This window comes from Panicum virgatum, chromosome 9N (genome assembly GCF_016808335.1).
Source record: "Panicum virgatum strain AP13 chromosome 9N, P.virgatum_v5, whole genome shotgun sequence".
Classification (NCBI taxonomy): Eukaryota; Viridiplantae; Streptophyta; class Magnoliopsida; order Poales; family Poaceae; genus Panicum; species Panicum virgatum.
In genome coordinates, this window is record NC_053153.1 from 67,376,731 (window position 1) to 67,390,387 (window position 13,657).

Below are 13,657 nucleotides of genomic sequence, written 5' to 3' on the forward strand. Positions count from 1 at the left end.
CCGAAGGTCCTGTGGCTTTGAGTGTGGTATTCAGTGGCTGGGTGCCCTGAGGTGGGAGCTTTGTAGATTGGCGTCCCTGGGAGCTTCACGAATCATTTTGGTTTTCCTCCGCAGGCGGATCTGTGGGCTTCCTATTTTGCAGTGCCATCGAGGGTTGATTTTCGAGCTGGGAACACGGTAGGCGCTCTTGTTGGGTTCTTGGCTTCCTTACAACCCAATCAATGAGCATACACGAAGGTTAGACAAGACAAAGTGGCAGAGTGTCGCCTTCGTATTAGCACGTGTCCAGTACAGATTGGTTGGGGGTATTTATACCCCTAACCTTTGTTACATAATGACTATAATGCCCTCACTAATCCGGAATATTCGTGGAATATTTCGGGCCAAAAGTCATTTCATACAGGTTGGAGTGTACAAATTGTCTACCCTATCCGATTCGTATGCGGGACGCTACTCCGAAGGTATCTCAGAACCTTCGGGCTTGCAGATCACCTTCGGGTCCTTTTGGAGACCTTCGGGTGCTTCTGGGACCTTCGGCCGATTCCGGGGACCTTCGGGTGCTCCTTGATACCTTCGGGTGTCTTCAAGTTACCTTCGGCTTGCTTGGTTCTTTCGCCTCGTAGTTTTGGGCAACTTCTGACTTGCGAGATGGTGATCCCGAACATGTGCTAAAATATATTGAAAAAAGAGCAAAAAGTAGAATACAGGTTAGGTTACAGAAATGCTCAAGAGGTCTGTATGACTATACTACTGCAGGGAGCTGCGTTTGCTATCTGCATTCGTAAAAGAATTAACGGGGAGAAGGAGAAATAACAGACACGGAGTCCTTGCTGTCCGATACTTACGGCTGCTGCTGATTCAGTTCAGGTGTTCCCCGGTTACCCCGTGGCTCCCGTGCGGCCGTGCCTACCGCTGTCCATGTATCATGTCCGCCGCATGAGTCGTGGCAGAGTGGATGCTTGCAAGTAGCAGCGCCCCACGCCCGACGTGCTGGCATGGCAGGAGCAGGGCGAAACAACACGTGCAGGGTTCTGGTGCGCGGTGTGGTGGATTGTGGAATGAGCGGCATAACCTACACGGGCCTCTTGATCTGCACGGTGGATGGAACCTGGGCTTTATGGGATCGCAGATCGACATGGGCTGCCCTCTCGTGTCTGCACAGTGTATCTTGTCCGATGCTACTCGTTTGATGGAGGGTGGTGGTGGCGAGGAGCTCAGGCTGATCTTCGTCATCCCTCTTTTTTTATAATACCAATCTGTATTTCTAGATAAAGAAAACATACAAGCAAACATACAAATACAGAGTCGTACGACAAGGATACAAGAACAGCTATCCCAGCCAAACTACGCTAAGGACCCGAAAGAAAATAAAAATTACACTAAAGTCCCTGGATCCAGAGCGAGCCGAAGACACTCGTCGTCCTCATCGCCGGCCGCCGCCACCGAAGAAGACGTCGGGCATCACCATGAGTAGGAAGAGTCCCATCGCCCACAGGCTTTGAAAGGAGCCGAAAAAGACACCCGTCGCGAAAGACGGGATGAAGCCATCAGCGGTCGCCCATCGACCGGGGCCGCGCCCCGACCCGTCCCACTCCTAGATCTGAACTCGCCATCGACGGAGCCCCCGCTGAGGGAAGACCGAGACAGATCCAGCCGGCCACCATCCACAACACCCGCAGCACAACCTGCATCCTTGAACCAAAAGGGCAGGAGCAACATCACCAGTAAGACGACGAAGATCCAAGCCCGGACTCCCGTACAGCAGTTCCCGACCTCGTCGGTGGCACCGGAGTGGAGCACCATCGGGACGAGGAGGAGGTGGAGCATTATTCCTCGCGACGCCGCCGTCTTCGCCTCGTCGACGCCGCCCTGGAACGCAAGCCGCAGAGGAACATCCCCCCGGCTAAACCTAGCTCTGCCGACGAGCAAACTCTAGACTTAGCTACTCTATGTCGGCGCTTCCCCCGGCCTCCACCCTCTCCGACTCCTCCCCGGCCGCGAGAGAAAAAGGAGGCCGGCGAAACCGCCGCTGGAAACGGCGGTCGTCCCCTTTTCGCGTCTCTAACTGTAGCAGAGGAAAAAGTGGAAGGGTCGAGAGACTACCCCCATCTTCGTCATCCTTCTGGTGCAAAGTCGCAAAAGTTTTCACTTCTTTCGAAACCGATACGGTGGGTGGTTGGCTTTTCATGGGAAATGGGCTACCTCCCTCTTCCACTTTTCCAGCCTATATTCTGTCCATGGCCTTGTTGCGGTGCGCACGGACCGTACCTGACATCCTTGATTCTTCGGCTTCAAAACCCAAGCTGCTAATGCTCAGGCTTACCATCGTCATCACGATTCACGCCCGACCGAATCCAAGAAACTAGAAAAGTGCCCAGATCCAATGGTACGTTAATAAGGATGGGGGTGGTGCGGTTCGATCCATTGGATCATCGAACTTATCCATGAAAATAATCCAAACGGGCTCCTAATGTAATATAGGAATTAGCTAACGGTTAGTGGATCGTGACCCATAGAACCAATGGGTCGACAGGTTCGATCCATCACGGCACCACCCCAAAGGCCACGACGCCTAGCGTGAGGCAGGCAGGTAGCGGCTGCGCCTTGCTGCGGGCTAGTCGTCGCACCCGTCTACATCTTGTCAAATGATTGAGCAGCCGGCAAGGGAGTAAGCGGCTACGAAGAGGAGTGAAGAGTGGCCACCTGCCGGAGGAGACATGAGCTCCGGAGTACATGGGACAGCCTATAGTCCATTAAGCACCAGTGCACTACGCTGTCGTAGACTCGCGATCTTCTTCGGCAAGTGAACGACCCACGTGAAGGGGCGCCGGTCGTTGCATGACATATAGTTAAGGATCGACCCACGCGATCCAATGAAGCACCGGGTCATAGCAGAAGAATATAATGGATCAGCCGGTGCTCCATGATGTCATTTGGATCGATGGATCGATTATGGTTCGCTCCACGGAGCAACCATCCCCATCTATATATGTTAAAATTGAAAAAAAAACAAGCATCTCGCATAAACAAATTTAAACGGTGCAAACACTTGAGTTATCCAACAAACATCGAGACCCTCGAGGATCCGGTGGCCTTCGAAAATCATTTACACTCAATTCAAATCTCTCTACTAGATTCAAATCTCCCTGGTGGCAATGGCTGGTGCGGATGCAATGCGACGAGCGTGGCGCGGGTCCCACTCGGCAGCCGGCACATCACATGCCTAGCAATTGAGCAAGCCAACCGGTTCTCTCCACTCCAACGGCTCAGCGCAGGCAGGCCCCACCTGTCATGGATCCACCCCCGTACGCAACGTACACCCAGCACAATCATTTTCAAACTCCTGGGGCCGGCCACCCCAGATGTCTTTGACCTGGGATCTCATCATCTCATCTCGCTCCCGCACAGGCGCACAGCACAGCGCCCCGTCGACTCCCTGGCCAAATGCCCAACCACAGGACGCCACGTCAGCGACCACAGTGTTTGCTGTTACGCGCCGTGCAGCGACAGCCTTTCTCGTACCGAGACAGCCCAACCACCGCCCCCGGCAGGACTCATCTCCTCCATCCATCTCGCGCGCAGCGGCGAAGCTAGAGCTGAATCGAGGGGGTGCCCCGTTTATAGTTGTACTACTAGCTCTATAATTTATGAAGTGAAAATTTGATGATTAACACTGAGTTTTTGTTTTGGCGTGGGTGCCCAGGCACCCCGCACACACAACCTAGCTCCGCCCCTGCTCGCGCGTCAAGATCCACGCAGCCTGTGCCCCCCTCGTGATGGATCGATCCTCCCCGGCACCCCCGCCTCGGACCGAATTTGAAATGCAGCGCTTAGACTGACTCCAATAAGCGATTGCAAAATAGGATAGTCATTCGTAGATATGCATTGTGCACGGAGGCCGACTCGGGCAGGCAAAAAGCTTCGTCTCCAATAGCAGGAAGGAAAAAGAGGCCGTCCTCGCTCTCCTCCGGTCCGCGCCGCCCCTCCCCTTCATCTCCGGCCGGAGCCTCTGCCGCTCCGCCCTACTCCTCCGCCGCCTCGACGCCGTGCTCAGAATCGCGGCGAGTGAGCTCGGATGGCCGGTAAAAAGAGGCCCAGACTGACCTCGCGGTGCCCGAGGCTGTTTCTTCCTCGGACGCCTCCCATGATGATGCTGCCGTCGCGGAGGCGCCGGCGAAGAAGAAGAAGATGGCCATGGAGAGGAAGAAGAAGATGGCCATGGAGAGAAAGAAGCAGAGGAAGGAGTCCGACGCCGCCAAGCCGCCGCGGGCGGCGCGCGGCGGCCGGTCTGCGGCGAGCTTGCACGGCGGCAGCCAAGGCGTGGAGCCAGCGAATCGGGCCGAGCGCTCACCGGAGCAACAGCACCCGCCGCAGCGTGCCGAGGAGGCGCGGCGTGCCCAGCGCTCGCCGCCGCTCCGCGCTCTCTCTTTCTCTCTCCGCGGATCCATGGCGGCCAGGCCATCCCTCTCCATGGAGGCCAGGCCGGCGGCGCCTCCCTCGCAACCACCAAGCGGCGGAGGGCGCGACCTTCTTCCCTCCCCAGCCTCCTCCACGACGAGCGGCGCGGCTACGGTGCGGCGGCGGCGGCAGCCCCCGCGGCGGGCACCTGTCTCCGCGAGCTCCAGCGGCCCGATGGCTTCCGCCCTGCTCCTTGCCCCTGGATCTGGCTGTCGAGGCGAGCCGGGGCAGTCGGCGTGCGGTGGCGAGGCCCGCGCGTGGCATTGCAGTCCGCGCCCGGCGGAGCTGCGACGAGGTGAAGCGGCGGCGGTGCGGAGCTGCAGCGAGGCGAAGCGGCGGCGCGCGCATGAGAGCAGCGACAGTGAAGGGGCGGGGGTGGCGCGGTGGAACGGCAGCAGCACGGCGCCGCCGTCGGAGCTCCGCTCCCCTCCCCTCCCGCGGCTCAAATGTCTTTGAGGAGAGAGGCGATGCAATTTGAGCAATTTGTCTCCCACGATGCTCCGTCTGTTAGAGGAGAAACCGAATATGCACAGTGACGAGTGCGAGGTAAAAAAAAGCTCGCGCTGTAAGCCTCGGTCTTAAAAAGAGCCGTTGCCTTTCCCCTCTTTCATCGTTTTCCCCACCCACCCTGCATCCACTCAGGGTTGCGCTCCGCCCACCGCCAGGCGGGCCCCGCGCCCGCTCCTGCCCCACGCGCCAGCCTCCTCTCCTGGTTGGACCGGACGGGCTCGGCGGGGCCCACCGCCGCCCCGAATTCGAAATCCACCATTTCTGGCGTGCGTTTTTAATACCACTCTCGGATCGACTCGCCCAGTAGCATAAATGCCCGGCCTTTAGTGGCCTCCCCGATCTGATGCTCCCGGTCGCCGCCGCCGCCTCTCTCTCCTCGCCGCCGCCGTCGCTGGTAGCCTCCGCGTCGTCCGCCCTGCGCGACCGCCTCGAGCTCGAGGCCACTTTGGTAAACCCGAAAGCGCCCGCTGTTCTCTCCCCCTCTCGATTAGCTTCGCGAGTAGACAAATGGTTTCGATAGGTGATGCCGTGATTTATCATAAGATTCGTGAGTTGATAGTCTGTTCCGCTCAAGCAGATTTGTTGTTTGATGCGTACCAGGCTGTATCGGTGATTTCTGTTTCTCGCGGGGATTGCCGCGGATCGAATGCTGAGGAGAGGAGCGGAGTTTTGATTGGGCGTAGAGAGTTTTAGGCCCGATGGGGTCGGAGAAGGGTGGAGCGAAGGTTATTGGCGGCGGCGGAGGTGCTGGTGGGATCTTCAACCTCTTCGATTGGAAGCGCAAGTCACGCAAGAAGCTGTTCTCCAACTCGCCAGGTAGGTGTTTGTAAGAAGGCCTCTCTCACTGAACCTTCCAGGCAGAGCTGCTGTCCCTCTGATTTATGCTTTCTTATCTTGTTCGTGTCATCTGTTCGCAGAGGGCGCCAAGCTGGTCAGGAGGAGTGAAGAAGCCTTGCCCTCCGGGCGTCTCCATTTGGTGAGTGTTATTTCTAGGTCTCGCTCGTTGCGAACGTTTCGATGATGTTGCGCTGGTGCAGGGGCTTATATTAACCTACGTTTGCTGGATATTTTAGGTTGATGACGACGAGGGGATTGGTGTCACAAGCTTCAAGGGGAGCAGCGACTACAGTTGTGCTTCTTCAGTGACAGATGAGGAAGGGCGTGAGATGAAGGCGCCTGGTGTGGTGGCCAGGCTCATGGGCTTGGACGCCCTGCCCACCTCAGGTATTCCAGAACCGTACTGCACACCATTCCGTGACACGAGATCGTTCAGGGACAGCCAAAGCCTCAAGAGGAGTCCTGAGTACTCCATGAATGACCAGTTCAGTCATGTTCCTCGAAGAGTTGATGGTTTTATGAGGAAGCCATTAGATCTCAGAGCACAGAAGATGCCAAGCAGCCCGATTGAAAGGTTCCAGATAGAAGCATTGCCACCAAGGTCCGCAAAGCCCCTACCAATGTCTCATCATAGACTGTTGTCCCCCATCAAGAATCCAGGTTTCAGTTCAGCGAGGAATGCTGCTCAGATCATGGAGGAAGCAGCCAAGATCCTTCAGCCAAGGGCTCAATCCAGTTCTAGGGAGAAAATCTGTTCATTCAGCCCAGCACGAATTCCTTTGAGGGTTTCGGAGCCAAGAGAAAGCATATCTGCTTCTCAAAGGACTGTATCGCAGAGAGCACAGTCATCTAGGAACACTCCTGAGCTGCCAGATGTCAGGTTCTCCAGAGGGCAGCAGATGAACCGGAGCTGGAACAGTGAAGAAGATATTGTCATATTCAGACCATCGATTGATTCATATGAGATTAACAATCCTAGTTGTTCAAAGATCAACAAGGGAAAGTCTATTTCTTTGGCAGTCCAAGCAAAGAACAATGTGCAGAAGAGGGAAGGTGTAAGTTCTGGGAGGAATTCAGGAGTACAGAAAGAGCATGATGACCATAGAACAAATCAACCTTTTAGGAGTCAGTCTAATCATCAGAGAAACAAGCAGCAAAAGAAGGCATCATCATCATCTGGCACTTCTTCCCCTGTCCTTCGGCAAAATAATCAGAAACAGAATTCTCTAGTGACCAGAGGCAAGGTAGCACCGAACAAATCTGTCTCAACGCAGCAAGGCAGAAAGGTGATGGCAGGAGATTCGTCTTCTGGGAAGATGAAGAATGGAAGCAAGGTATCTAAAGTAGGTGGCAGAAAAGACATCGTGGAAAGCATAAATGGCGATCGGGAAGGATCATCGTCAAACAACAAGGACTTCCCACAAAAGAAACGTTTGATTGAGAGGAACTCCACCAATGAGAAGGGTACATTTGTGCCTGAAAAACCAGTGGGTAAACTTCAGAAGCAGGTTCAACCTAATGTTGTTATGGATGGGCACATTAAGTGGGACAAGGAAAGTAAAGACACTACGGATGTTGTGTCATTTACCTTCACCTCACCCTTGGTCAAATCATCAGCAGGACCCTCCAGGTTGGCTGGTAAATGGGACTCAAGAAGCAATTTCAATCTGGATGCCGGATGTGATAAAGATGATTCAGATAGTAAGACAGAAGGGCCATCATCTGTGGGTCTGAACTTTGTAAATGGTGATGCATTGAGCCTTCTCCTAGAAAAGAAACTGAAGGAGCTAACATCAAAAATTGATCCATCCATCACCTTCACAAGGGGTGACACATTTGTGCCTGCTACTTTTACCTTGGCAGAACCACCAACCTCTTCCTGCAGCAATTGGGGCTCAGAAAGCGGAGTATTCGACTGTAGCCCTTCTGAAGTTAAACCTTCTCAATATGATTATTGCCCATCAGCCCAGTCATCAACTAAAGGCCAAATTTTTCGTGGCAGTAAATTAAAGGTAAATATCTGTTTGAGTTACCAATTATCTTTTGTAAATAACATGATTGCACAACTATAGTCCACACATATTATTTATTTCTGTAGTGGAGCTCGAAAAGTATTTTATGTCGTAATAGAATAGTATACCTCACGTACTTGCTCACTGCACATTATTTTTTTTGCAAAATGTTATTACTAAAACCTTGTAATGTCAACCTCAATTAGCTGGAATTAGATTTCATCAACATGTTGTGTTTGACATAATCATGACATGGCACCAAGCTTCATGAATTTTAAGTTCCTGTTATGTTGCACTTTCTGATGGTTGGGATAGTATAATCTTTTTTTTTTTGTGACTCTTATGTTTTAGCTTCTGTGAACAATGTTTATAAGAAATATGCATGAGATGCCCTCTGTTGATTCCAGCAACGAGGAAAGAATAATATGTGAAATGATAAAAATGGCAGGGAGCCCTCAGTTTACTTTCTTTTATGGTTGGACATGCTAAAGGTTTCTTGGTAACATTGGACTTGTACTGTGGCAAGTAATCAGTTTTAGCGTTCTCTTAGTAGCATGACTCCTCATGTGCCACATTCCAGCGTAGTTGCTGTTCTAATGCAGATTTCCCTTCGATTTAGGTGGAGGAAGCAGAAGGATACAGCAGCATAAGTGATGCAAGGAAGGAACAGGAGCATGAAGATCTGAGTCCCCTCTCCGTGCTTGAGCCTACCTTTCTAAGCGAGAGTTGCTGGTCTTCCGAGTGTTCAGGCAGCAGCGATGGTAATACTTTACCCCAGCATGAAATTCTGCAATTTCTAATTGAACTGTTGACATTTATTTACCCCTGAGTATTCATATTTTCGCTACAGGGAGTAAGGTGGCGTATTCATCTTCTTCTGAAGTTAAGACTATCCCAGGAAATTTCTTGATGAATCCACCATCAGTTGACATTGAGGCAAAGACTACAGACTCAGCCTCTTCCGCATCGGTTGATACTTCAGATATCTCAGATGTCACCCAATGTTCGAAGCAATCAAGACAAACAGAGCTGGAATATGTTGAAGATGTGCTAAGCAATGTCAACTTGACAACAGATGAACTAGGGTCACTCTTTATCAATCAGGACAGAGCAGCTTTGGACCCACTCCTCTTTGAGAAATTGGAGAATATGCATGTATATACACAAGGGAAAGAGCATTTGGGCCGTCGAGGCTACCGGCGGCTGTTGTTCGACTGCGTAAATGAGTGCCTGGAGGCAAGACGCAGCACCTTCTTCCGGGCAGGATATGCAGCATGGAGCAAAGGGGTTGCAGCGCTGAGCAAGGGCGTAGAGACCGAAGTCTGCAAGGAGATCACCAGCTGGAAGAGCATGGGGGAATGGGTGGAGGATGAGCTTGTCGACAAGGACATGAGCAGCGGGCTGGGCACGTGGGTCGATTTCCGCGTGGAGGCGTTTGAGGCCGGCGAGGAGGTGGAGAGCGAGATACTGAGCTCCCTGCTTGACGAGGTGATCGGCGGCATGGTGGTGAGACAACGGCAGGAGTGTAAATTTGTAATTTGAGATGGTGTAGCTTTTACCCTGTAATTTTGTTTCGTTCAGTTGTTACATATCCCCTCCCCCCATTTATTCTGTCAACCCAGACCCTGTTGTTCAAATCAGTGATAAATGTTATTATTTACCCTGTTGCATAGGCAGTTCGTGGATTGCATTCAGCTCGATTACTGAATGTGCTTGCCCTGCTTGGCATGGCTTCTGAAGATTTTTACTCTGTCATCCGTAACTCCGTGACCATTTCGCCGGCGTATGCTGCAACCATTGCGCCTCCCACGGTGTGGCGCATTGCGGTGGAGGTGTAGGTGTCAGAATAATGTGGCCTGCATAACTTGGGCGTTGCATTATAGCGAGATGAGATCTTTCATGGGTTCGCCGACAGTTCGGGCTGGAGGCGTCCGAGTGAGGCCGGGGTCTACGGGGTCTAGTAGCCGCTGGAAGCCATCATGTATCGCCCTGCATTATTTTTGCTCGGACTCCCAGGATCCGTGCATTATTTGATGATACGAGTGTTCTTGACAAGTGATACACTATTACATGCGTGGCCTCTTACCTTGTTTCAGACGTCTTAAACAGTTGGCACCTGTGGAGCTGCGTATACGGTCGACGTGTACCGTCCCAGGCCATGAGGACGTGCTTCTTACAGGCACCAGAGTAACTAACTGTTCGCGAGTCAGAGTAGCGCGATGGAAACACGTTGGCTTCTCCGGTGAGCTGGCGTCGTAGTGCATGTACAAAGGCCGGCCGGCACCGGCATGATTGTTCAGCATAACCAGGATCCCGGTTCTACGAGGGCGACACAATGATTGGTCTCGCATACGATCGACCCAACTTCTCGGTGCATTGCAACTCAATGTCTGAATGCCATCAGCGCCAGTCCCCCAGCCACACTGTGCTATCCCTGTCGTAATTGGTCTAAGACCGTCCACAGCGATAGGAGGAAATGGAGGAGTAAATCTACTGTTTGACACTGTAGATGTACTGTTTGGCACTGTAGACAGAGAGGGCGTGGGAAACGAGGCAAGAGCAAATTTGCTCTTGCTCTTGCCATTGTGGACAGCCTAATGGATGATCCTCCCAGCTTCTGAGTTCTGACGCATCGCCACTCAATCCGGCCAAGCATTTGCGCACCGTTCCAAAATTACCGGATGAGTGGTGCTGGGGAGATTTCAGACACCTCTTGAGGCATTTCAGACTCTTCCTAAATGCCGAGCCCTGATGAGCAAATTTCGACTGAGGCCGTGTTTGGATCCTAACTTTTTTCAGAAGTCCCTATCACATCAAAAGGAATCTTACTATTTTATAGTATTAAATAAAATCTGTTTATAAATGTTTTTTGACAACTGAGTGTTTTTTTGCGAGACGAATCTAATGAGCCTAATTAATTCATAATTTGCTACAGTGATGCTACAGTAACCATTCGCTAATCATGGATTAAGATACCTCATTAGATTCGTCTCGCAGTTTAGCCCCAAGGTTCTGCAGTTAGTTTTATAATTAACATTTATTTAATACTTCTAAATACTAAAAAATCTCTGGGACTTTTTTGAAGTCCCTGTTCCAAAACACCCCCTGACGCGCTAGCGCTCCTATTTCCATTGCAACAGTAGCTCCCCCTATTGCAAGGCACGCCGCCCAAGCAGACGTAACTCCTTGCAGTAACAAACCCAATCCGGGCTTAGTTAACTGGCGTGTAAACGCGAAATTTTTTTCGATGAAATCTTGCTAATTTAAAGTACTAAATGAAGTTTATTTACAAAATTTTTTATACAGATGTGTTGTAAATCGCGAGACGAATCTAATGATGCTAATTAATCTATGATTAATCAATAATTAGCGAATGGTTACTGTAGCATCACTGTTGCAAATTATGGATTAAGTAGACTCATTAGATTCGTCTCGCGATTTACAGCCCATCTATAAAAAAAAATTTGTAAATAAACTTCATTTCGCAAAATTTTGCGTTTTTTATTTACCGGGTGGAAACTAAACATGGCCAAACCGCTTGGCCGAGTCGCTGCTGACCCCCGCGTCCCCATCCCATCGCCAACCATCGGTGTGCCGTGCGCCGGACAGTTACCGCCTCTGCCCCGCCGGGCCCACTCCATTCTGCCCTGCCCTCCATTTATAACCTCTCCTCTCCCCTCCCCGCCTCTCTCTCCAGCACTCCTTCCCCTTCCCACCACCTCCAGGCCGCCACTTCACTGAAACCAGGTCAACCCGGCGCGAGGAGCACGCTGCACGCGCCACGCAGCGTCCGCAGGCGCAGACGCCATGGACGACGACGTCGACAGCTCCTGCTCCACCCCGTTCGCCAGCGCGCCGTCCAGCCCAGGGCGTTCCCCTGCCTTCGGCGGCGGCGGATACTTCTTCAGCGCGCCGGCCAGCCCCATCCACCACCTCCTCTTCTCGACGTCGTCCTCGGCCTCCGCGGCCGCCGGCGCGGGCGGGCGCGGGTGCGCGGGCGACGCGGAGTTCGAGTTCGGCGGGCCCGGCGGGCCCATGATCTCCGCCGACGAGCTGTTCCACAACGGCCAGATCCGGCCGCTCACCCTGCCCCCGCTCCCGGATCTCGACCCCGGCAGCGACGAAGACGAGGACGGCGGCGGGCGCGCCCCGGCGCGGGGCCGCGACCTCACGCCGCGGAGCGCGTCCGTGCACCGCCGCGCGCGGTCCATGTCCCCGCTCCGCGGCGCGTCCCCGCGGCTCAAGCTGATCAATGGGCTCGTCCCCGCGCCGGATCTCGGGCCCGCCCCAGGCGGCGAGGCGCGGGGGGAGGCTGCGCCGCCGGTCACCGCCTCGTCGCGCTCCTCCTCGTCGTCCTCCACATCCTCCTCCTCGTCGGCCGCGTCGTCGGCGCGCGGGTCCCGGCGGTGGGTGGTCATCAAGGACATGCTCCTCCACCGCAGCAGGAGCGAGCCCGGCAGCAGCAGCGCCCACGCCCACGACGCCCCCGCTGGCGCGTCGGCCGGTGCCAGCAAGCCCGAGCGAGCGTGGGCGTTCTCGCCCTCCTGGGCGGCCCGGGAAAAGCTCGCCGCCAGGCTCCGCCCCTCTCGCCCGCCGCCCGCGACAGAGGCGGCTGGCGGCGAGGAGGCCCGCCCGCGGGGCCAGGGCAGGGGGCGCAGGCGGCGATCCACGACGGTGGCGGCGGCACACGAGCGGCTGTACGCGGCGCCGAACCGGGCGCAGGCGGAGGAGATGCGGCGGCGCACGTTCCTCCCGTACCGGCAGGGCCTCCTGGGCTGCCTGGGCTTCAGCTCCCGCGGGTACGGCGCGCTCCACGGGCTCACCAAAACCCTCAACCCCGTCTTCTCCCGGTGAAATGGTTGCCGTCAGAAAGCAAGACTGCCCGAGAAGGCCTAGGCGAAATGAAAAGAAAGGGGGAATCTCCAGACCGCGAGAAAAGTTCTTGGCCGACTTGATTTGATTAGCCCCTGTTGGTCATGTACGCGAGCAGATTCATTTGCCCTCTTTCTTCTTTGTTTCTTCTGCGTGCGCTCTGTATAGGCGAGTTCTCCCTCGTTCGGAGAGGAAGGTAGTTTGCCCATGGTCACATCGAACAGGGCACGAGAGAGAAGGAGGGGGAAAGAGATTGTGGTCGAGAATTATGGCGCGAAAATAGAATAGTCGATGGCGCCTTGTGTGGGCAACGGAGTGTACCAAAGTATAAAGCGTGTACTGCCGCGACATCGTGAAAGCAACCTCACTCGCTGCCGAAAATTCGTACTACTATACGTACGTGTCACGTCTTCAGCTCGGAGTCGGAGTTGCTTTTTCTGCATGGAGCACGTACGTAGAGTGCATCCAGCTGGCACTGCTGGTGCGATACTTCCGCCGTACAGTACGCGTATTCCTATGGGGATGTATCTGTATACATGGTATGGTGCCGTGGCAGTGGGCACTGTCTACTCTTTAAGCTCGGGTACGCGCTGCGCAGGGCTTTTTACTGCTGGGCGCAGAGATTTCATTTGCTACCCCGAGCCGAGAGAGCCGAGAGGCGTACGAGGCCTGCAACCGCCTTTGCACCACCTTTACGCCGCCCCCGCTTTTCAGCTGCGGTACGAAACAGAAGAGGAGATCGGCACACGTAGGCGTACGTCCTCCTTCCTCCCTCCACAATAATCGCACCCCACCACGGCGGCACGCCCGCCCATCGGCATCCACGGGGAGATCAGGCATGGCCGGTCCAGGGTTAAATTTTCCGACCGGTCTCCCCTAACCGCCGGGGTCCGGTTCCGACTAACCGGACCGGTTAGTCCGGTTACCGGTCGGAACCGGACAAACGCAAATTTGAATTCAAATTCTCC

General features: G+C 54.1%; 1 protein-coding gene and 1 pseudogene across 1 annotated transcript; both read left to right on the forward strand.

Annotated features, from left to right (window-relative positions):
- Positions 1-5,256: 5,256 nt before the first annotated feature.
- Positions 5,257-9,496, forward strand: LOC120690202 (annotated as a pseudogene).
- A 2,021-nt stretch (positions 9,497-11,517) lies between these two features.
- LOC120692725 (skin secretory protein xP2-like) lies at positions 11,518-13,082 on the forward strand. The gene has a single exon (XM_039976109.1). The coding sequence runs from the start codon at positions 11,625-11,627 to the stop codon at positions 12,669-12,671; it is 1,047 nt and encodes a 348-aa protein (XP_039832043.1). The 5' UTR covers positions 11,518-11,624; the 3' UTR covers positions 12,672-13,082.
- Positions 13,083-13,657: the final 575 nt, after the last annotated feature.

Excerpts from the sequence above, each read along its gene's own strand:
- LOC120692725 (XM_039976109.1), top strand. The coding sequence starts at position 11,625 with ATGGACGACGACGTCGACAGCTCCTGCTCCACCCCGTTCGCCAGCGCG.